The sequence below is a fragment of the Phoenix dactylifera genome, chromosome 18 (assembly GCF_051530095.1).
Source record: "Phoenix dactylifera cultivar Ajwa chromosome 18, Ajwa_hap1_PhDact_Kaust_v1.1, whole genome shotgun sequence".
In the NCBI taxonomy this organism is placed as follows: Eukaryota; Viridiplantae; Streptophyta; class Magnoliopsida; order Arecales; family Arecaceae; genus Phoenix; species Phoenix dactylifera.
Window position 1 is genome coordinate 7,878,270 of NC_143207.1, and position 25,607 is coordinate 7,903,876.

General features: G+C 41.7%; 1 protein-coding gene and 1 long non-coding RNA gene across 2 annotated transcripts; both read left to right on the forward strand.

Moving 5' to 3' along the window:
* Positions 1-243: 243 nt before the first annotated feature.
* Positions 244-2,857, forward strand: LOC148699481 (uncharacterized). Its single transcript, XM_089928536.1, has 4 exons — positions 244-1,647; positions 1,727-2,030; positions 2,293-2,378; positions 2,429-2,857. The coding sequence occupies exons 1-4, from the start codon at positions 590-592 to the stop codon at positions 2,841-2,843; spliced, it is 1,863 nt and encodes a 620-aa protein (XP_089784662.1). The 5' UTR covers positions 244-589; the 3' UTR covers positions 2,844-2,857.
* Positions 2,858-3,127: 270 nt separating this feature from the next.
* Positions 3,128-3,977, forward strand: LOC103696646 (uncharacterized). Its single transcript, XR_602441.5, has 3 exons — positions 3,128-3,231; positions 3,322-3,418; positions 3,524-3,977. It is a non-coding gene; the product is annotated as an uncharacterized LOC103696646 (long non-coding RNA).
* The last annotated feature ends 21,630 nt before the right edge of the window (positions 3,978-25,607 follow it).

The window sequence follows — 25,607 nt, forward strand, 5'->3', positions numbered from 1 at the left end:
ATGATTTTTTGGATGAAGTGGATGCTGCACAGACTAAGAAAAGACCGGCTAAAGTGTTGAGATATTTTTCTCTCATACCTAGATTGAAAAGAATGTATGCATCATCGAAGACGGCTTCCTCTATGAGATGGCATGACGAAGGCCGTACAAAAGATGGAATGTTACGACACCCAGCAGATAGTTTAGCATGGAAAGCATTTGATGATAGGCATCACGAATTTTCTTCTGATGCTCGCAGTGTCAGACTGGGTTTGGCTACTGATGGGTTTAATCCCTTTCGAAGCTTGAGTTCTACATACAGCACTTGGCCGGTTGTTTTGGTTCCATATAATTTACCACCATGGATGTGTATGAAACAGTCTTCACTCATTTTGTCAATGGTTATTCCAGGTGATAAGGGCCCAGGTAATGATATTGATGTTTTTTTGCAGCCTTTAATAGAGGAATTGAAACAGTTATGGGAGGGTATTGATGCATTTGATGCTTTTACTGGTCAAACATTCAAATTGCGTGCAGCTCTTATATGGACTATTAATGATTTTCCTGCATATGCTAATTTATCCGGTTGGAGCACTAAGGGGCGTATTGCATGTCCTTCTTGTGGAGATTCAACCCATTCATATTGGTTAAAAAATGGAGGAAAGTTCTGTTATATGGGCCATCGTCGATGGTTAGAACCAAACCATCCATTTCGATTTCAGATGATCTGTTTGATAGTACCACAGAGTTGCGTTCTGCCCCTATTCCACCAACTGGTACCGAAGTTCTTAGACAAATGCATGGCACAAATTACATACCTGGTAAGGTCTCCAAATGTCTAAAGAAGAGGGGAAGGGAGGATGTTGGTAGCTCATTAAATGAAGGGTTAATATCAGAGATTTTAGAGGATGCTAACTTTTTTGAGAATGATGACAATGCATATGGACAGGAAAATGATGATGACACATTGGTTGCTTCTACACAGAAACAGTTATGGAAAAAAAGGAGTATTTTTTTTGATTTACCTTATTGGGAGTATAATCTTCTTCGACATAATCTTGATGTCATGCACATAGAAAAGAATGTTTGTGATAACTTGATTGGAACATTGTTAAATCTTGATGGAAAGACCAAAGACAACTTGAAAGCGCGTCTTGATTTGAAAGATATGGGCATACGACAAGAGCTTCATCCGAAAGAGCTTGATAATGATAAATTTTTTATACCTCCTGCATGTTACACAATGTCTACTCAAAATAAGGATCTTTTCCTAATGGTTCTGAAAAATATGAAGGTTCCTGATGGGTATGCATCGAATATTTCACGGTGCGTAAATCTTAAAGAGCGAAGACTTTCAAATCTTAAAAGTCACGATTGTCATATTTTGATGCAAGATATACTTCCATTGGCTTTAAGATCGTCAACGCCGAATCAAGTTCTTGTAATTGTTTCTCAGTTGTCATCATTTTTTAAAGCATTGTGTTCAAAAGTTCTTGATCCTAGGGTGCTTGATCAATTGGAGTCTAATGTTGCCCTTACATTATGCCATATGGAAAAGATCTTTCCTCCTGGATTTTTTACTATTATGGTTCATCTACTTATTCACTTAGCGGCGGAAGCTAAACTTGGTGGACCGGTTCAATACCGATGGATGTATCCTATTGAGAGGTGATTTTGCTAAACTCTAATGTCTATATTTATAAATCATATCGGTGTTGATATTGATCTTAAAAATTTCTCTTTGAAGGTTTCTGATGCGCTTAAAGGATTATGTACGCAATCGAGCCTATCCCGAGGGCTCGATTGCTGAAGGATATATTGCTGAGGAGTGTTTGACATTTTGCTCGAGATATCTCGAAGGTGTTGAAACTGCTCTCAATCGACCTCCAAGAAATTTTGATATTGTAGAGAATGCAGGAATTTACAAGTTCTCATCTGCGGGAAGAGTTTTGGGGATAGTTAAAAGTGTTGTTCTTGACCAAAAATCATTAGCACAAGCACATCGCTATGTGTTACTTCACAGTGATATAATATCCGAGTATCGCAGGTTAGTATGATTGTAATCTTCTTATCTGTCATATCAGATATAAATGCTTAGCTAAAGAGTTTATGATCGTGCAGAGAATTTTTAGTAACTCAGCGAAGCATCAACAATAACATTTGTCCTACCCCAAGGATTGAGCAAAGATGGTTGGTTGAGTTATGTCCTGAATGGCTATTCAAACAGGTTAGACATTTAATACATTAGGTATTTTCACAATTTTTTAATACATTGTCATTGAATAATTAATCATTGCTTCTATAATTTTTTAGGTGCCCACGATGATGGAGGAAAATTGTTCCGATGAAATAATAGTCATTGCTCGAGGTCCGAACAATATTGTTAATAGATATGATGGGTTCATTATAAATGGTTTTAAATTTCATACTAAAGAACGTGAGAATTTAGAAAAACCCAAAACAGTGGTGTTATGGTTGATGCGGAGGGAAAAACTTATTACGGTGCACTGAAGGATATTTATGAGCTGGATTATTATGGAAACTTTAAGGTAGTACTATTTCGATGTGATTGGGTGGATATAAACTCATCTAGAGGTTTGAGACAAGACATAAATGGTTTCACACTTGTAAATTTTTCAAAGTTGATACATACCGGTGTGCTATTGAAAGATGAACCATTCATTTTTTCATCTCAAGCTCGACAAGTGTTTTTTGTACAAGACTCAAAAGATAAAGATTGGTCTGTTGTCATTAAGACTAAACCTAGGGACTTGTATGATATAGGAAAAGGGTTGGAAGAGGAGGATAATGAGACTTATACTCAGTGTATGCCTTTTAATATTATGCCGACTGATGGACAATGAAAGAGTATAGTTTCGTAATGGTAAGAAAAATTTACTAGTCTGTTTCTATGTTACCGATACTGACTTTTCTACTAGTAGCGTATGAATATTATGACTCAGTGTTTTTCATGTGTAATGAATGATCTTTGATCTTGGAATTATTTTGGTGGAGGCACCGGCTCTTATTGTACAAGTTCTGTGAAAATAAAAACAGTGGTAATTTTAAGATGCCAATGATAGCTCTAGTCAGCAATATAGTCTCATCATGCGACAAGACCTTTACATGGAACTTGTTTGTTGACGCTTTATTTCAGGAGGCCAATAAGCGCAACAACAACTGGTTACCTCCCCCATGGGCGATAGTTGCCATTCTTGTCTTGGGATTCAATGAATTTATGACACTTCTAAGGTAATTTACTTGAACTTATGAGTTGAATATATCTTGCAAAACTCTTACTCTTCTGACTTGAATTAAATCTCTGTTGTTTTGCTGATGCAGAAATCCTTTTTATCTTGCTGTGATATTCGTTGCCTTTCTAGTGGGCAAGGCCGTCTGGGTCCAGCTAGATATCTGAGGCGAATTCCGAAATGGCGCTGTGAGTGTTTGAATAAAAATCTAATTGCACTCTTTTTTTTTTTGGCCGAGCTGAAAAGACCTTTCTAGTTCTGATTTTGTGTATTTGCCTGCATTATCGTGCCAGCTCCCTGGTCTCCTATCCTTGTCCACAAAGTTCATCCCGACGTTAATGAACATCCTAAAGAGGCTAGCGGATGAGGGCCAAAGACCTGCAGCTCCAGAAACCCGGAGGAACACGGAAGTTGATTCAAAAAGCTTCAGGAATGGCGTATATAATAATTCAACATCTGATGCATCTTCGAATATATCCTCATCAGAGAGCGGGCCAGAGTACTCGAGCCCCTTGGCACAATGAATTAGCGTGAGGGATAGCTAGCCGTTAGAATAATATATATATATATATCCCATTTGTTGTGTTTCTCTCTGGTTTTTTTTAGAATTTTAGCCAACTGCAAGAGCCTCCCTTTTTGCTGAGATGCCCTTTTCCCAGGCTAGGGTTGGAGCTAAGGAATGCATTTAGATTGTGAAGTTGTGAGACTTGGCTGTACGAGAGAGAGAATTGAATGTTGTGAGGCTAGGGTTGGAGCTAAGGAATGTTAGTTGACTAGAGCTATATTGCTGACTAGAGCTATCATTGTCGTTAAACCCTTGAAGCACATTCTAGTAGTTTTTATTTTTTGTCAGGTTCACAACTTCCTTCTGTAAATGGTGATGCAATTTTTTGATCAAATGTGTACTGAACTGTTGAGTTTCATTCTAGCTGGATTGACTCTCTTCCTGTTGGGCTAGTTTGTTGTATTTGACCTTTATTATTAGACTTCGTTTGCATGAGCTGATCAGGAAATCATTAACATGCTTATGCTGTAATAAGCATGTAATCCTTGTGCTAATGAATAGTTATGATACCAAGGCCGGGAGGAGCCAGGAACCTTTTTGTCCAGGGGAGTTGTCAAAATGCATCATCCCAGAAGACAAGAACTACTTTTTGCAAAAGGAAGAACAAACCCATAAACAGGAATTCCATGAAATTTTAAAAATTATTTTAAAAAAAAATAATATTCTAACGACGCTTTAAAGCGTCGCTAAAATTTTGACCAGAAAATTTCGACCAGAAATCAATTAGCGACGCTTTAAAGCGTCGCTAAAATTTCGACCAGAAGTCAATTAGCGACGCTTTAAAGCGTCGCTAACATTTCGACCAGAAGTCAATTAGTCGCTAAAATTTCGACGATAAATTAATTAGCGACGCTTTAAAGCGTCGCGAAAATTTCGACCAGAAGTCAATTAGCGACGCTTTAAAGCGTCGCTAAAATTTCGACCAGAAGTCAATTAGTCGCTAAAATTTCGACGAGAAATTACATCTAGCGACGCTTTAAAGCGTCGCTAATTTTGCATTTGCCGACGCTAAAAAGCGTCGGTAAATCTCGACGCTTTTCAAAGCGTCGGAATACATTTTCTCCACTGTAGCATAGGCGACGCTTTGCCGACGCTTATAAAAGCGTCGGGATGGTTTTTAGCGACGCTTAAAAGCGTCGTTAAAGGCGAAAAAAAGCGTCGCTAATGACCATTATTCTTGTAGTGATGTCTTTTTAAATACCCTGTTCCCCCACTACTACTACAACTATAAAGTTTGGCACATTTTTTACATTTAGCTTTCCAGACTCCCTCAACCATAACTCTATCAAATTCATTCCATACAGCACTAGTCCTCTTACGAGAAGAGGTTTGACCTTCACTCGGTTCACCAGTTCTAGAGGAACTAGGAACATAGGGTTGGGGATTAGTTTCTTCTCCCTCAGAAATAGGAGGAATGCCAAACTGACTTTCCTCAAAAGATGACATATCTATGATTAATTCAAAAAATAAAAACTAACCGCAAGGAGGAATTGAGTAGAGGGTCGGAGGGCAGAGGCAGAGCCGAGATTCCGAGCTTCCTCTTGTGCTCTCAACAGAAGCGACCTTCTCTTCTCAACAGGAACCTCCTCTTGTGTAGCACTTGAACAAACTAAAAATTAAATTGCTAGAAGAGCACTTTAGAAGAGAGAAATAATAGCAGTAGAGAAGGAAAGAATGAGAGGTTTGGTGTGGTGAGAATGAGGGAGGAATGGGCTATTTATAGAAGCCCAAAATTTTTTTCCCAAAATACCCCTCAATTCAGCCGTTATTGGACTGTTGGGAGGGGTAAAAGGGTCATTTTCACGAAAATAGCCGTTGAAAACGGCTATTTTCCTCTCCCCTCTCCAGACGGGCCGTGCCAGGCACGGCCCGTCTGGAGCCGTTACGGGCCGTGCCAGGCACGGCCCGTTTGAAGCCGTTGCGGGCCGTGCCTGGCACGGCCTGTGGCGTGCCGTGCCCGGCCCGGCCCACCAATAGAGGGGCCTGGGGCCGGGCCGGGCTGGTGTTCCGTGCTGGACGGGCCGTGCCAGACACGGCCCGTTTAGTCCTTAGGCCCGGTGGGCCTGGGCCGGGCCGGCCCGGCACGGCCCGTTGCCCAACTCTAGCTGGACATCATTTCTACTGTTTTTTCAAAGCTTTTGAAAATCGGAAATTAGTGAATTTACATCGCTGAAAGTATGAACCTAATTCATACTTGTGTTTTCTGAGACCAAAATAAGTTGTTGCACAAGTTTCAGTTTGCTGTTTCTTAAAACACCTATTTGCTAAAAGAGAAAGTCTAATTTTACTTTTCTGAATTTGTAACCGTGTTTGCTAGAATTTAAGCTTGTGTCCCCCAACCTGAAAAAACCTGGAATTTCAAAACTGAAATAAGTCCTTTTGTTTCCAAAGGCTCTTTGGTGAAAAAAGAGAAATCTCTTTTAGTTTTCCTGTTTGCTGAAAGCAGAAGTTGCTAGAGCTCATAACATTAGGGCTGAAATTTAAATCTGAAACTTATATATGCTAGAATTTTCTGCGGAAATTTTGATATGCTGAAATTATATATGAGTGTTAATCTCTACTATCTATGTATGCTGAACTGAAAAAATGCATGATTTTGTATTCAAATGGATCTACTTTAGCTGCATTATACCCTGTAAACTGAAAGTCAAATTATCTTAAAACTAGACCTGTACTTCAATTTTAAGAACCTTTATTCTGTATTGTTCAAACAACACTCGAACCAAAACTAATTTTTCAAACCTTTCATTATCTGATTTAGAGGTATTCTTTTAGCCAGAAAAAACTCAGCTCTAACATTTTTTCTGACACACAAAGTGACACTGTATAGAGAACAGGTAGTGTTTGATAGAACTTATCTAGGTTGAAACTAGATTAGTCCTTTTTCTAGACATTTTGTTTTACACAAGTTGATAACTTTTCTTATTAATCTATGGCATCTTTAGATGACCTTAATGGTGTCAAAACGAGAAGTTAAATTAACCCTATGTTAGAGAATGAGATGTTATAAACGATCACCACCTTAGGGAGAGTCTTAGCTATATTGGACGCTGTACGTAGAAGCAAGTCTCATATGGGTTCCAACTGACCTACTAGTATTGGCTCATAACATTCGGCCTTTGACCTAAGGACCTGTTCACGACATCATAAACCCATTAAGCCCTAATGAAATAGATTTCCATTGCAAGAATCAAATTCCTAGTATGCTGTCAGATCATCTGCATGATCTTTATTGCTCATCAAAATGTTCTTCGAAGTGCCTTGGAGTCTAAGCATGGCGTAGATTATATATGCAGCCTAGATGGATTTAGAGTTTCCTAAGGCAACAGGTACATGATGGTAGATGGCAAACCCATTAGAGAACAGATTCATGAGTTTCAAGAACTCCTTATGGGAATCGAAACTGGTGGATTAGTGTTTGATGAGGAATATAAGGTATCAAATATCATAGATAGATTCTACCTTCATGGTCTCATTATACCAATGAACTCCTCCCTGTGATCATGTGTATCGAGGAGGAATGTTATGAACATGAGGTGTTGACTATGCTCACCACTTGCACATGGAGGAGATTGCTTTAATGGTTTTAGGGCAATGACACCTTGATCCCATGCCAGCTTTAATTTTTCTCTAATCCTTTAGTTTTATGTTTATATAACTGCATGCTAGTGATTATATTCATTTAATTTCTGTTAAAATTTCTAGCAGACGACACAAGGTCGTTTGATTTCAACTCGCCCCTACTACCTGCACCATTCTCGATTCCTTGACCACTTCCGGGAGATGACTACAGGACCTTGAAGAGAGCCATGACCATGGCACTTGGGGTGAAAAACACCCATCAACATGTCAAGGCCGGGGAACACTTCAACCTCATGGTTGTGTCATGGTTGCTGAATATTCTTGACAGAAACTTGGACAGATTGTGTTGTACTTGCTGCAACAGCTCATGGACTTTGTCTAGACCATGAGCAGAGATTTTCCCAAGGTGGTGGATGAAGGATTTATATTCATTTAAGAAGCAGCTTGCGAAAATGCAGTAAGGACAATCTTCTACAGCTGTCCGTCTTACCACGATGAACAAAATCTAGGATGAAGTGCCCTCGTATTTGAAGGTACCACCGTGTACATGTGGCTCCTGCAAGGAACTTCAAAACAAATGGCAAGTTGAAAAATTTTGGTAGTTTCTTCTTGGTTTGAACGAGTCCTTTGGTTCAAATCTACACTCAAAACTTGGCACAGGAGCCATTGGTAACCCTCTAACTCTGTGCATTGGTGCTCCAAGAAGAATGGCATAGAGGTGCTAAATGCCAATACATTTAGGGCTCGTTTGGTTTGCGAGAAGAGATGGGGGGGGGGGGTCAACGGGAAAGTAATAAGATGCCTCTTGTTTGGTTGGAGTTTTCAAAGGAGAGACGAAAAAGTTGTCTTCCCATGGGAATATGATTCCCATATTTCATGGAAAAGTCTTTCCCATTAGAAATATGGGAAAATTACTTTCCCATTAGAAATATGGAAAATTTACTTTCCCATGAGGTGGGAATCACTCCATTTTTATTTTTTTTCCAAAACGGCCCTTCAGTATTAAAAAAGCATTAAAGAGGCATTAAAGACCTAATTTTTATTAAGGGCATAAAAGAAATTATACATAACTTTTTCAGAAAAGTGGATACCAACCAAACATAAGCACTTTGAAAATTTGTCACTTTCCCATAGTCAACCAAACATGCCAAAAGTACTTTCCTAGGCATCCACTTCTTAGGAATTTGTTTTCCAGGAATCATATTCCTAGGAGGGAAAATGTTTTCCGCGAACCAAACGAGCCCTTAGCAATCCAAGAGGGAAAACAGGTGGATGACATCAATGTCCGGCATGTAAAAGCCAAGAACAACAACAACGAGACCTGCACAATGCTTGTCACTTGTTGTAGGAAGGCCTCGAGGGGTTGAGAAGCTTGTTATTGGATCAGGCATGGCCAGCAAGCAGGAAAGACTTTTGAGTCTAAAACAGTGAATGTCAGCTCGTGTATAGCCTACAGGGAATAGTGACTTGCACTAAAGCATACTGGTGCGGACACCAGTACCGGACCGTCTGTTACGCGGAGCCACGGTCGTCGTAGGAGGATGGTCCAGCTAGTTTTTCTATGGCTAGATTGGTTTTATATTATTTTATTTCGTTTGATTGGCTTATTTGTATATTGTCATTGTAGGACCTTTTTGAGATTATTTTTTTTATAGGGGCCTATTTGTTATTTTATGATCCTATATATATATGGGTCTATGTTCATGCATGAATAAAATTAATCTCATTTTTTTCTTGAAGCTCTGGTGTGAAGCCATGATCAGAGCTATGTGAGAAGCCTGATTCTGCTCCTTCATTCTTTCTTATCCTTTTCTTTTTCCTTCTCCCTCTCTTCTCTTCATTGACCTGCATCAATCAGCAAGCCCGCTTATGCCTCTGTTGCCAAAGCCCCCACTTTTGTAGGTATCTGCCTACCTTCACGGACGCTCCGCCGCATCTCCCGTCATCGTCCGCGGCTAAGGCAGGGAGGAGAAGAGCCGAGCGCCCCACCACCCGCATCGCCGAGCGTCGCCGCTCCGCGTACCCCGTCCGCGGCTGCTTCGCTGTCGCCTACGGCTCCGCCCTCAGCCGCCAGCAGGTAACCCTCCCCCCTTCAAAGCCAAGGGAGGAACCCGAAACCGGTCAGGTAGAGAGAAAAAAAAAAGAAAAAAAAAGAGGAAAAAAAAAGGAGAAGAGAAAAAATACTTACCGTTCATCGTCTTCGTCCGCGACCTCCCGCGACCGAGCTCCGCCTCCCTCATCGCTCCTTCGCCCCACCCGCCTAGACCATTGCCGCTCCCACGGTCGCCTCCTCGCTCCGAAGAGCCGCCGCCAAGCCGTCCGCTTCCGCCATCGCCGACGTCTGCCTCCGCAATCGCCTCCTTCCGCCTCGGCTCCACCGCGCCGCCCAATCCTCCGCCGCACCCCGCCCATCCCCCACTCCGCCGCACCGCGCCGCTTCCGCCTTCCCCAGCACCGCATCCCCCCATCCTCCATCTTCTCTGGTCACCCCCTCCTCAAATCCCCCCCCCCCCCAACTGCAGGAAGAGGGAAGAAGAGGAGGGGGAAGAAGAAGAAGACGAGAAGAGGAGGGAGAGAAAGAACCATGCTTCTCACCTGGGGAGAGTTGGTGCAGACATCAGTACCGAACTGCCTGTTACGCGGGGCTATGGTTATCGCAGGAAGATGGTCCAATCAATTTCGCTATGGCTAGATTGATTTTATATTATTTTATTTCGTTTGATTGGGCTTATTTGTATATTGTCATTGTAGGACCTTTTTGGGATTATTTTTTTTGTAGGAGTCTATTTATTATTTTGTGATCCTATATATATAGATCCATGTTCATGTTGAGGGTTGATGAATGATTGCATGAATAAAATTGATCTTCTTTTTCTCTTAAAGCCTTGGTGTGAAGCCATGGCCAGAGCTAGGTGAGAAGCCTGGTTCTTCTCCTCTCTTCCCTCTTCTTCTCTTCTTCCTCCTCTCTCTCTCTTCTCTGCATTGTACTGCATCACATACTCATATCTAGCAAGCATTAAAATAGTCAAACTTTTCAAGGACAGTGGAATTTGTGGATAGTTTGAAAGATTCGAGCTTGAAGCATAATGTGAGGGTCTAGTCATAGGGACTTTTTTTTTTTTTTTTTGGCTACAGTGGGTAAGTCATACTATATGGTACGGACACATACAATAAAATCAGCAAACAAAATATCATGAAGTGCTCTAGGCAGCTCCTCCTTTCGGGTCCATACGGTGCCACCAGAATGGCAGGCCACATAAGTAGCCACCCAATCCGTAGCTTCGTTGGCCTCCCTAAATACATGCTTGGTTTGAAAAGCCACCTCATCTCTGCCCATCGCTCTAATGTCTCTAGTCAAGGGGTAGTCCCCCTCGTATCGCTCGGGCCACCCTAGATCTATCCGATCACTGTGGTTGAGTCATCCTCCACTATGATCGAGCTGGTCTGCAGGGCACACCGTGCATAGTGAAGATCCGCCCAGACAGCTCGCAACTCAGCATTGGGAACCAAGGTATCGGATAGCTGACAACCACCAGCCGCCACCACTCTCGAACCCAAATACCTGATAACAAAACATGCGCCTCTTCTCCTTCCTCCATGTAGTAGCGATCCATCGAAATTGACCTTGAGGAAGCTCGAAGGTGGGAGCTCCTAAGTGAGGAACACCGTACGTGGCACTACCTGAGCAAAAGAGGAGTTCCAGATGTCTCGAACTGTCAAAGGCCTACCTGTAGAGGTAACATGATCGAGCTCTGCTGCCTATACCTGGGCATGCTCCACCGCAAACCTTAGAGACATGCTACGCTCACCAAAGGTCCGAGCGTTCTTGGCCAACCAAATCTGGAGGGCAATGTAGGTGGCTATGATCGCCACTAGGTGTTGCTGGGGGCAACCTAACCAACGCCAGATAACCTGCACAAACTGGTCCCTCCGATTCTAAGCGTCCGGTGGGAGCCCTGAAAGCAGCCAGGTCCTCCGCGCCTATGCACACTGAAACAGGACGTGATTTATCATCTCGTCGACCCCACATGACGCACACTGGGGGGCTAACCCCACCCCTCGTCTGCTCAACACCAATCTCATCGGTAGGCAATCCTAGACCACCTTCTAAAAAAATAATTCCTATCTTGGGTGTAGATTGAACTGCCAGACTCGGGCACAATCGGGGCCTGCCTAACGCTCCTGCAGAAGGACCCAGGCAACATCCCCCACCTTGACTCTGGTCCTACAAGACAACCGCTAAACTCGGATGTTCGGTCCCACAAACCCTGACAACTGGAGAAGCCGCACACGCTTAGTAAGAAGCTCTCCAAACAACTGCCGCTACCTATCACCGTCCCACTCCCCCTTCTCGAGATGAGAAGGTCACACACCTGCAGACCATCATCCACCTCTATGCTCACCATGGTCGGCCATAGCCTCAAAGGTAGGGCATCCACCCACATATCCCCCACCACTTCAATAATCCTCCTATCACTGATCAGCCATCTGGTATTTGCCAGAGCCATTGATAGGTACTCCCAATCTCACGCCACATAAAAGAGACTGACCGTCTGCGCCGTGTCGCCCCCGTAGACCCCACTCGACCATATTTGGCTGCCATAACATGACTCCAAAACCCATGTGGCTCAAGAATAAACCGCACCGTATGTCGGGCGATGATCGCCTCACGCCTCACTTGTAGAGACTGCATCCCGAGGCCACCCTCTTGGAGAGGCCAGCAAACACTATCCTAGGCCACTAGGTGCACCCCACGACCCCCTCCATATGAATCCCAAAGGAAGCTCCGAAGAAGTCGCTCGATCTCGCTCGACACTGTCTCGGTACTACCATGTTGGCCATAAGGTACACGAGCATCAAACTCAGCACAGACCTGACCAAGGTCAGTCTGCCCATCATGGAGAGAGATGAAGCCTGCCAGCCCTCTAGCCTACTCCGAATCCGTTGCACCAAGCCAGAGCACTCCGATACCTGCAACCTCCTACCAGTGACAGGTACCCCTATATAGCTCCAGGCTTCCTCCTGCTCCAGCATCTCCAGAATCCTCCTAATCTCCCGCTTGGCTCTGTGCTAGTGCTCGGGCTGAATAAGATGGATGACTTTAGAAAGTTCACTCTCTGCTCCGAACCTGCACAGTACTCCATCAGCACTCCTTTGGGGACCTGTGCATCCGTCGTTTGCGCCCTGGCCATAAGCAGACAATCATCGGTGAAAAGTAAATGAGAAATAGGTCAGGCCCTCGGGGCTAGAACATAAGCTTCCATGGCCCGAGTAGAGCACTCAGCCCGCAAGGCACGCGACACTATATCAGAGCACATAATAAACAAAAATAGAGATAAGGGACATCCCTATCGCAACCTCATAGTGGAACGGAAGAAGGGTGTTGGTGTGCCGTTGACCAAAATTAAGAAGCTCGGCCCCCAAACACAGCCCATCACCCAATCAATCTAAGTGTTATGGAAGCCATAACTCTCCAGTGCACGCCTAAGGAAGCTCCACCGAATTCTGTCGTATGTTCGCTCCATGTCCAGCTTCACTGCCATCAGACTCTGCCGCTTCGAGGCCCACTGAAGATCCCATATCATTTTCTGAGTTAACATGATATCATCTGAGATGTTCCTGCCCCCCACAAAAGCCTCTTGCTCTTGGCAGATGATGGCCGGCAACATGGGTTTCACCCTTCCCACTAAGATTCTTGCCACGACTTTGTACAGGGTTACGCATAGGCTGATGGGTCTAAAGTGGCTAGACAACTCTGCATCCTAGCATTTCGAAATCAGGGTGACATAGGTGGCCTTCCAGTCCTCCGCCAGCACTCTCGATTGATAAAGCACTAGATTGCATCCACCACTGTATCCCGAATAATGCTCCAGTATCTCCGAAAGAAAAACGATGGAAATCCATCTGGACCCGGGGCCTTATCTTCTGTGGGGGCCCAAATCGCATCCTGGACCTCCCTTGCCGATATAGGCCGAACTAACACCTCATTGTCCACATCATCTATCCCAACTTTCGGTCTTGGGAGCTGGCCAATGTCCTCAGAGTCCTCCTCCGTCCATCTGGATCTAAAGAAGTCAAGTAGCACCCTACTAACTACCAACTCTCCCTCCACCGCCTGACCCGTCTCGTCTTGCAACGACCGAATCATGCTCCTCTGCCTCCTGATGACCGTCGACCGGTGGAAGAATTGGGTATTCCGATCCCCCTCACTGACCTATTGAATTCTGGATTTTTGTCTCCAGAAGACCTCATGCTGTCGCAATAGTGAGTGGTGTGTGGCGAGAAGCTCCCGTAGGCCAACCATATCAGGCCCCGAGAGCTCACCCCTAGTCCTCTCTTCCTTGCAAATCAGCTATCGAGGCTTCCACCTCCTCCAACTTAGGAAAGATGTTATCCACATCCTCCTGATTCCATCTACGAAGCCGCCTCTTAGTGAGCTCCAATTTGTGCGAGGCCCTCTACATAGCAACGCCACATACCTGCAGGCCCCAGCTGCCCTAACGATGTCCCATGATTGAGGGTAGGATAACCAAATCTTCTAAAAACGGAAAGGAAAATGGTGGCTAGAGCCCGAGGCTATAGAGATTAGCAACGGACAATGGTCCGAAGCAATCGGAGGTAAGTGTCTCACCTAGTAGGTAGAGAAGTGGAGAACCCAATTCGAGGTCGCACTGGCCCTATCGATCCGCTCCCATATCCTAGCTCAACCCATCTGGTTATTACACCTTGTGAAGTGCGGCCCCAAAAAGCCTAGGTCCACTAGCCTATTTTGTGATACGAAGTCCCAAAACTCTATCCAATCCACTGAATCAGTGAAAGCCATGCCCCTCCCCCCCCTCTCTTTTTATAGGGCTAAGGATACAATTGAAATTGCGCACTATGGCTGTAGGAATGCCCTGGGAGACCAAAATTGTAATCTCACCCCATAACACTCTTCGAGTTCTGTAGTCCGTACTTGCATAAACACCACATAGCACCCAAGGGCCTACACTAGGTTTAGAAATAACCATAATTATCTGCTGGGTGCAATTACAGAATACATCCACAGTTGCCACCCCTCGCTTTCACAAGACCAAAATATCCCTAGATAACCCCTAGAACTCCACTGCAAAGGATGCCCAGTTAGCCTCTAGGCGTCGTCGTGCACGGCGATACCATCTCCTGACAGTCATGTTTCATATAGGGCGCAAATCTCGGGACTGTTGACCTACCACAATCTCCTAATGGATGCATAAGGGAAGGCTTGGCTGCCCCTTCCAATTCCATGCTAGGAGGTTCATGGACAAACTCCGGCCGGTGCGGCCCCCGAATCAACTTGCCTTTGGGCCACAGGGATCACCTCCACCTTGTGAGTCAGCTCAACCAGTTGCTCGCCCTCCTCACTCGCGTCGTAGACTACCTGCATCTGTTGGGATCCCTCGTACGCTTCAGAAAAATTCTGAACGCAGCGGAAGGCATGCGCGAGATTCCGTTCATCGCATGAACTGATTTTAAAACCGATATTCGTAGATAGATTAGGATTAAATTCTTTTTACATCTTTAAGAAGATAAGATCTTCACCTTGTGCGGGTAGATGATCACCACAAACTGATGATCGTGGTATTTGATGAAGGTTCGCTTGAAGCCGCACTGTTGCCCAAGGTGACAAGCCAAGAGGGGGGGGGGAATTGGTTTTTCTTAATTTTCGATTCCTTAATTATGTTAATTAATGAGTGAGTGATTTAGTTAATATAGATTAAGTGCAAATAGTGAAGTTAGAACAATACACAATACAAACAATAAGAAGTATAGTGGTTCGGTGCTCTCCTATGCACCTACGTCCACTCCCCAAGCGACCCCTTGGAAATTCACTATAATCCTGCGGATTACACTTGGATTGTTTTTCGGGCTCACAATCCAAAAATCTTTACACTTGTTTTCCGGGATCACCAAAAACCTATGTTGGTTTTACGGGCTCACCAACAAACCTTCACTGTTGGTTTTACGGGTTCACCAACAAACCTACACCGTTGGTTTTACGGGCTCCCCAACAAACCTTACAAGGTTGTTAAGAAGAAGAAGAAGGTTGAAACTCCTAGATGAGTAGATATAACAATTATAAGATACAAAGAAGAGTTAGAATATAGTTATCGCTTTGATATGGCTCTTCTCTTCTTTGTCAAGGAATGCTTCACTCTTTAAGGATTGGTGGAGCTCTTAATGCCTCTTTTGATCTGCTCAACCACTTCCTTTTGACTCTTGAATGAAGCACCTTGATGAAGAATACTAGGGCTTTGTCTTTCTTGAGTGAACTTTGATTTTCATGCAAAAAGATAACTTGTTCTGATGAATAGTGTCATTATAAATACTTTTTCACATGTTTAGGCTACTCCCCATTGGTTAGATTTGAAAAACTATCCGTTACTAGCCGTTGGGAGGTCAAAAAGTACTTCTGCAGAACTAGCCGTTATGCTTCTGCCCGTGCTGGGGTCGACCCAAACTTTTCTGGGATCGACTCAAACCACTGTTCATCATACTTGGGGTCGACTCAACTTCCACTGGGGTCGACCCAACTTTTACTGGGGTCGACTCCTGCTACAGCGGGGTCGGTCCTCTCAGGAATCACAGAACCTTATATTTCAGCTGTTTTTCACTGGGGTCGACTCAACTCTTTTTGGGGTCGACTCAAGCTACAGTGGGGTCGACTCAAGTTCCATTGGGGTCGATCCTCTCTGGAATTACAGAGACACAGTTTTGAACGATATAGCCTTGGGGTTGACTCATGTTCAGTTGGGGTCGACTCCATTGGGGTCGACTCAAGCATTCCTGGGGTCGGCTCCATCTAGGGTCGGCTCAAAAAAGTTGGGGTCGGCTCAAGAAAAGTTGGGGTCGGCCCTCTCAGTAAATTCCGGAGACTTGTTTTCTTGAGGCTTGAAGCTGGGGTCGACTCAAGCATACTTGGGGTCGACTCCACTACTGTTCATCCGTGCCATTTTCGCAGAGGTGTGCCTGATGGTTGCATGATGTGCCAGGGTCGACTCCACCTATGTTGGGGTCGACTCATTCCACACTTTGCTGCATTTTAAGGTTAGACTCATCCATACAATCAATGAAATATATTTCAAGCAATTTTGAATGTATGCCATGGTAGTGCTACATACTCTTAACAATGAAAATTACTATTTTGCCCTTAAGAGTATGTTTCACTTGAAACTTTGCTGAATTAGAATTTAGAATTCACTATCCCTTTTCTATTACAAATTTTATCTCATTATTAATCATTGAAAGACATCTTGATCTTATTTTTCTAATATATCGAGAGTGTCGAACTCAGTAATGATGTATCATGTTAACTTATAGTCCTTAATTAGATATTTCCTCAATGGTTGTGTTAATCATCAAAATAACACTATCATCCTCAATCTCTCCCTTTTTGATGATTACAAAATATTGAGTATGAGCAGATTGATACTTATCTTAAAATTAGAAAATTTGTTTTAGAAGAGCTCAAGTTGCTAAATTTAGCTTTTCAAATTTGAAAGTGAAGTCTCCCCCTCTTTCATCCAAATTTACCAATTAGAACTTTTGATTTTCTCCCCCTTTCTTTTGAATTTGGTTAAGGATGAAACTTCAAAAATTTGAGATAAAGCAAGAGTTTCAGGTTATGTATCGAGGCATGAGAGGTATGTGCCAAATTCTGAAATTTTGATTAAAAATTTAGAATTTAAATTTTTCATTGTTACATCTTGCTCCCCCTTAAGTAAATATTATCTCCTATTATAATTTTCAAACTTATTTGTCAACTTATTTGTTCCTTTATATTGCAACTTCTTTCTTTCCTTACTTCTTCCCCTTTTTGTTATCATCAAACAAGTGTATGGCAATAGATAAGTAGAGGCAGTAAATAATAAACATTCAAATTTCATTGATCAAAATGGAACATTGTAGTACATTAATGCCAAAAATACAATGTTCTTCAATCAAAGTGCAAAGTACATCAACAAAGCAAAATACATATGAGAGCTAGATAAATCCTAGGCACTAATCATAATGCTAACATCAGCCTAGGAGGTATTTAAGGGCTGTGATCTAGTCCTCATCCTCCTAGCATAAGTGGCGAGGGGAGGTCGAGCCTGATGGGACTGAGTCTGGCGTGGACCTCGCTGAGCTGGATGACTCTGTGCCGAAACCTCTGACTCAGCTGCTCGGGGCACAGATGGACCATGAGCCTCTCTCTCTCTCTGTAATGCTCCCACCTGCTCTCTGAGATCTCTAATCTCAGCAGTTATAATGTCCATCCTGCTCGTCAATCCGTCAGAGAGAGTCCTAACCTGAGCTAACACAAGCTTAGTCATCCTACTCCAAAACTCCTCTGTGCACCCCGTGGGTACGGATGACGACGGTCTAGCCTCTGAAGGTGCCGTAGGATGATCCTCAGGTACCTCAGCCTCAGGGATGGGGTCTCCAACCTCTGGTGCATCACCCTCCGGTGCATGTATCCCCGCTCCTCCACGCACCTACTGTCCGTTCATCTTCTCATAACCCATGCGAACTAGGGACCGTGCAGTGTAAGTGTCAGTGAATAATAGATGCCTGGAGATCTCTCCCTCCACAGATATGTCATGCTGTCGGAAGACCAGGATGAGTATCATACCATAGGGCAGGGAAACTCTCGATTTGCATATAGCCTCTCTCATCTGCCCGATCATCATAGTTGGGAGGTTCAGGGGAATGCCCTGAATGACGTGCTTCATAATGACCAAATCTCGCTCAGATATGTGATCAAATCTTTCACTTTTCGGAAATAAAATCCGACCTATGAAGTTGTGCAACAACCTCATCTCAGCTGATAGAGAGTTATCTATCACATTTTCGGAGTAGTCAAAATCATTTCTCTCAAAAATCAACTGTAGAGCTCTCAACTTGCTTTCCGGTCTTTCTGGAGTTGCACCTTCGCAGGGGAGATGAAGCAACTCACTCAAACTTTCTTCCGAGACCCTAACCCTTACTCCTCGGACTTCAGACATAAGCCCTTCCGGTCCAACTTTTAGGAAGGCGTAGAACTCACGAACCAAGCCCGGGTAGGTCACCAAATCTAGGGAGCAAAGATACTTCCATCCTTGCCTTCGGATTCAATCCCCCAAACGGAACCCTTCTTGATCCAAAAATTCGGAGTGGATCCTTCTCCCCGTGGTAACCGGTCTCCCCGCATATTTTGCAAGTTGAACTGAAGGGGAGGGAGGAGGAGGAGGCTCTACACGTGTCTCACCTTGTGGGGGCACTGTAGAAGAATCTCTAGCATGTCTATCTACGAGGGTTGGCCGTGAAACTCTCCCGGATCTCTTAGCAACGGCTCGCTTGGGTCCCATTTTCACCAAATGCTTCCTTAGGTCTTGATCCAATGGCTTGGGGAAGCAATCTTCTACTGTTTGGAGATGATTGGAAGAGATTGGAGAGTGGAAAATAGGGTTTTAGGAAGAGGACAAGATGAAACAGTGTCCTAGAATAGCTCACGGGTCCCCTTTTTAAAAGTGGGGTCCCGTCGTTGGGTCGACCCCAGTTTCTGCTAGGGTCGACTCAACGTGGGGTCGACCCCATTCTGGCTCGGATCGGCCCCAGTTCAGCCCAAATTTTTTTTTTTTAATTCTTTCTTTCTTCCGATCCTTGCCAAATCTTTGTGGGACATTGATATGTGAGTAAGGAATCTAGAAATGAATAATTTTACTCATGTTTCATGGGATTTTCAAAATAAGAGAGGAGTATCATAAGGCAACTTGTTCCTTCCATTTTCTCTCAATCAAAGGGATCACATATGCCTAATTCCCTCCTAAACATGCAAAATCTATCTTCACTTAAAGGTTTTGTGAATATGTCAGCTAATTGTTTCTCGGTACATATATGCTCAATACATATGTTCCCATTTTGCATATGATCTCTAATGAAATGATACCTTATTTCAATGTGCTTGGCTTTAGAGTGTTGAACCGAATTTTTGGTAAGGTTAATGGCACTAGTGTTATCACACTTTATAGAAATGTTGTCTAATTTAATTCCATAGTCCTCTAGTTGTTGCTTGAGCCATAGTACTTGAGCATAGCAACTCCCGGCAGCTATATACTCAGCCTCAGCCATTGACAATGCTACTGAATTCTGCTTTTTGCTAAACCATGATACTAAGTTATTTCCTAAGAATTGACATGTTCCAGTGATGCTCTTCCTATCTAATTTGCATCCAGCAAAATCAGCATCAGAATATGCAAGCAAATAAGTACAGGAATCTCTAGAGTACCATAATCCTATGTTTGTGGTTCCTCTCAAATATCTAAGGATTCTTTTGACAGCACTTAAATATGATTCCTTAGGATTTGATTGGTATCTAGCACATATTCCTACACTAAATACTATGTCTGGCCTACTGACAGTTAGGTAAAGCAAAATTTCAATTAATCCTCTATAGAGCTTCATATCTATACTTTTTTCTTTTTCATCTTTGTCTAGTTTACTAGTGGGGTTCATAGGAGTGCCTATCCCCTTGTGATTTTCATTCCCAAACTTCTTTAGTATTTCCTTTATGTACTTAGTTTGATGAATAAAGATGCCTTTCTTAGTTTGTTTGATTTGTAATCCAAGAAAAAAATTTAGTTCTCCCATCATACTCATCTCGAATTCTTCTTGCATTAATTTAGCAAACTCTTTGCAAAGATTATCATTAGTGGCACCAAAGATTATGTCATCTACATATATTTGTACTACTAGCAATTTTTGTCTTTTCTTTTGAGAAAAAGTATTTTATCGATATTTCCTCTACTGAACTCATTATTTAGCAGAAATTTGCTTAATCGATTATACCAAGCCCTAGGTGCTTGTTTCAATCCATATAATGCCTTATGTAATATAAACACATGATTTGGCAATTCATGATTCTCAAAATCAGGAGATTGTTCTACATATACTTCTTCCTCTATATAACCATTTAAGAAGACACTTTTTACATCCATTTGATACAATTTGAAATCCATGAAGCATGCAAAAGCTAGAAGTAATCTAATAGCTTCTAATCCGGTTACGGGAGCAAATGTTTCCTCAAAATCTATCCTTTCTTCTTGATTGTATCCCTTAGCTACAAATCTAATTTTATTTCTTATAACTACCCCATTTTCATCTAATTTATTTCTAAAGACCCATTTTGTTCCAATTACAGAATTATGCTTTGATCTCTCAGTTAATGTCCATATATTGCTTCTTTTGAATTGATTTAATTCTTCTTGCATAGCATTTATCCAATTTACATCTTTTTCAGCTTCTTCATAATCTTAGGTTCTATTTGTGAAACAAAAGCAAGATAGTCATTTATATTTCTAAAAGAGGATCGAGTTCTTACTCCTTGAGATGGATCACCAATGATTAAGTCTTTAGGATGCCTATGTGCGTACCTCCATCCCTTTTGCAAGTCTTGAGAGTGTGGTGGTACATGATCATCTTCCTCATCTTGATTTGGTACGTCATTAAGATTCAATTTTTCGAACTCAAGAATTCCTGCATCATCATCAGAAGTATTTTCTCTCCTAGGAGACTCGCTATCAGACTCATCAAAAATGATATGAATTGACTCTTCAACTACAAGAGTTCTTTTGTTGAATACTCTGTATGCCCTGCTAGATGTAGAGTATCCTAAAAAGATATCTTAATCTGACTTGGCATCAAATTTACTTAGATCCTCCTTGCCATTGTTTAAAATGAAACATCTACATCCAAATACTCTAAGATATTTAGCAGTTGGCTTCCTATTCTTCCAAAGTTCATGAGGAGTTTTCTTGATTATAGATCGTATTAAAATACGATTTAAAATATGGCAAGCAGTGCTTACAGCTTCAGCCCAAAAGTACTTTAGAAGATTTGACTCATACAACATCGTGCGTGCCATCTCTGCCAAGGTCGTATTTTTCCTTTCAACAACCCCATTTTGTTGAGGCATTCTAGGTGCTGAAAATTGATGGGAGATACCATTTTCTTTACAAAATTCTTCAAAGTGTTGATTTTCAAATTCAGTTCCATGATCACTTCGAATTGCAATTAAGGTGAGCTTCTTTTCAGTTATGATATTTTTATAATATTTCAAGAATGTTGAAAATGCTTCACTCTTATGTGCAAGAAATGAAACCCATGTATATCTTGAGAAATCATTTACTATGACTAGTCCATACTTTTTTCCTCCTAGACTTGCAGTTCTAGTAGGCCTAAATAGATCCATGTGTATGAGTTCAAAGGGCCTAGTGGTTGATACTATATTCTTTGATTTGAAGGATGATTTTGTTTGCTTTCCCAATGAGCATGGTTCACAGATTTTATCTTTTTCAAAGATTAATTTCGGCACATCTTTTATCAGATCCTTCTTGACTAGTTTTGATATTAAATCCATACTAGCATGTCCTAGTCTACGGTGCCAAAGCCAACTTATTTCACTTTTCCTTTCTTCATTAGTAATTAAGCATAATCCATTTTTTTTGCCTAAATCATGAAGATCTACCATATAAATATTTTCATGCCTATGTTCCATAAGTACAATGCTATTATCTTTTGGATTTGTAATTATGCATACTGAAGCTTCAAATGTGACTTTAAGACCTTTATCACAAAATTGACTTATGCTAAGCAAGTTATGTTTCAGACCATTAACTAATAAAATATTTTCTATAAATGTGGATGGAGTAATATAGATTTTACCCTTTTCAATGATAAATCCTTTTCCATTGTCTTCATAGGTTACCACTCCACCCTCCTTTGATTACAAAGTAACAAATTGTTTTATGTTACTTGTCATGTGTCTTGAACAGCCATTATCTAGATACCATCGTTTATCCCTCTTATTAGCTGTAAGACACTCCTGCAATCAAAGTCAAGAATGTGCTTTAGGTACCCAAACCATGTTGGATCCTTTAAGGTTAGTACTTGATGTTCCTTTTGGAACCCAAATTTTCTTGGACTTTAGCTTACTTTTATCACTCAATTTGTTACAGCTAGGCTTTCTAAGATTAAATTCATATGCTTTGTGTCCTACTTTATTGCAGCAATGACAAGTTATATTTTCAGTTTTGGCTTTCACAAATATATTCTTTAAGTATTTTTGCTTTCTATTTATTTTATATCCCAAACCAGCCTTATCATATACAGTTTTTTGACTATCAAGAATCATATTTAATTTAGTTGAACTAAGTGTAAACTTGTCCACTAAGGATTTGTATTTTTCTGCATCTTCTTTTAGCTTGATATTTTCAGCAATTAGATTCTTAGTTTCATTTGTGAACCTCCTACTTAATGTTTCATAGTCATTAGATAGTTTCAGCTTATCTTTGATAAGAGATTGATTTTCATCTTTTAGAACTTTATTTTTATGAATTAGCTTCTTGTGTTCTTTCATCAGTTCTAAAAATACATCATGTAACTCTTCTACCGAAAAATCACATTTAAGTTCAGAATCTACCTCATCGTCATTGGCCATGTAGCAGATTTGGGCCGTCTCTTGTTGATCTTCCTCTTCCGAACTTGACTCCTCGCTTTCACTCCATTCAGCCATGAGGTTCCTCTTTTTAAGTTTTCTTGCCCTCCATTTCAATTCCGGGCAATCTATCTTGAAGTGCCCGGGCTTGTTACACCCATAGCATATTGGCACTTCTTTTTTCTTTTCTTTTTCCTTTTTTCGGCTTGAGCTACCTCTTATGAAAGGTTTTCTTTTATGAAATTTCTTTTTACTTTTCATAAATTTTCTGAATTTTCTTGCAAGCATTGCCATTCCTTCTTCATCATATTCCTCCTCATCATCGAACTCCTCTGATTCAGTTTCCTGCTTTGGAGTTGTAGACTTCAAGGCAATGGTCTTTCTTTTCTTAACCTCCTCTTCTAAGTTTTATTTTATGGTCAGCTCATAGGTTATGAGTGATCCTAGAAGTTCTTCCAATTTCAGTGTATTGAGATCCTTTGCTTCTTGCATTGCAGTTACTTTGGCCTCCCAAACTCTTGGTAGAGATCTGAGAATTTTTTGCACTAGTTCAGAGTTAGCATAAGACTTTTCCAAACTCTTTAGTCCATTTATGATTTCAGTGAATCGAGTGAACATTTCAGTTACGGACTCAGTGGATTCCATTTTAAACAATTCATACTTATGTACTAATATATTTATTTTTGACTCTTTGACTTAATTAGTTCCTTCATGTGCGACCTCTAGTTTATCCCAAATTTTTTTAGCGGAGATGCATGTGGATATTCTATTAAATTCACTTATATCTAGTGAGCAGTAAAGTACGTTAATTGCTTTAGCATTTAATTGTGCAAGTCTTCTATCACTCTCATTCCAATCCATTTCAGGCTTAGGAATGATTGTGCCCTCTATACTAACTATGGGTGTGTGTGGCTCCCTAGTTACGATGTTCCATAAGTCATAGTCTAGTGCTTGAATGAATATCCTTATCCTAGCTTTCCAATAAGTATAATTAGTGTCATTAAACAAGGATGGTCTATTTGTGGATTGTCCCTCGCTAATAGAACATCCTACTTGGGTTGTTATGATCTTTGACTCTTGATCGTAAGATCAACAAATACTATGAGAGCACCTTGCTCTGATACCACTTGTTGCCCAAGGTGACAAGCCAAGGGGGGGTGAATTGGTTTTTCTTAATTTTCGATTCCTTAATTATGTTAATTGATGAGTGAGTGATTTAGTTAATATAAATTAAGTGCAAATAGTGAAGTTAGAACAATACACAATACAAACAACAAGAAGTATAGTGGTTCGGTGCTCTCCTATGCACCGATGTCCACTCCCCAAGCGACCCCTTGAAAATTCACTATAATCCTACGGATTACAGTTGGATTGTTTTCCGGGCTCACAATCCAAAAACCTTTACACTTGGTTTTCCGGGATCACCAAAAATCTATGTTGGTTTTACGGGCTCACCAACAAACCTTATAAGATTGTTAAGAAGAAGAAGAAGAAGGTTGAAACTCTAAGATGAGCAGATATAACAATTATAAGCTACAAAAAAGAGTTAGAATATAGTTATCGCTTTGATATGGCTCTTCTCTTCTTTGTCAAGGAATGCTTCACTCTTCAAGGGTTGGTGGAGCTCTTAATGCCTCTTTTGATCTGCTCAACCACTTCTTTTTGACTCTTGAATGAAGCACCTTGATGAAGAATACTAGGGCTTTGTCTTTCTTGAGTGAACTTTGATTTTTATGCAAAAAGATAACTTGATCTGATGAATAGTATCATTATAAATACTTTCCCACATGTTTAGGTTACTTCCCATTGGTTAGATTTGAAAAACTATCCGTTACTAGCCGTTGAAAGGTCAAAAAGTAATTCTACAGAACTAGCCATTATGCTTCTGCCCGTGCTGGGGCCGACCCAAACTTTCCTGGGGTCGACTCAAACCACTGTTCATCATACTTGGGGTTGACTCAACTTCCACTGGGGTCGACCCAACTTTTACTGGGGTCGACTCCTGCTACAGCGGGGTCGGCCCTCTCAGAAATCACAGAACCTTGTATTTCAGCTGTTTTTCACTGAGATCGACTCAACTCTTTTTGGGGTCGACTCAAGCTACAGTGGGGTCGACTCAAGTTCCATTGGGGTCGACCCTCTCAGGGATTACAGAGACACAGTTTTGAACGATATAGCCTTGGGGTCGACTCATGTTTGTTAGATGTATGCCCTAGAAGCCAATCTGGCTGACACATTATTAATTTTAGGAACATAATTTTGTACTTGACTATTTATTGTTGAATAAATAAAATGCATCTTTTTCATTCATATTGTTTATGTGTCTATGAATCGTCTAAGAATTAATAAGATGATGATGCATATTCTTAAGAGTTAAGGATTTGAGCCATGCATCATTGGTGATTAATTTCTGAATACTCCTGATCAATGGATCATCACGAGGACGGTGATCGATCCGATCAGTGCACACATTGCTTTCCTTATGGATGGACGAGACTCGAGTCCACAGTGTGGTGACACTGAAGTAATAGTGCAGGTGCTTGTTAGAGAACAAGGGTACTGAGCATGACCAAGACAAAAAGTCACTTGGATGTCTATCCACTCGTCAGTGACTTGCTTGATGTTGCAGTAGTATGACTGGTCCTTTGACCTGCGGTGCTTCGCCCACTCACAGTAAGGTTATTGTAGTTTGACTGCACACATGCATGGTCTCTAGCCATATGGGTCCATGCAGTGTAGATTGGCTGCAGTAGGT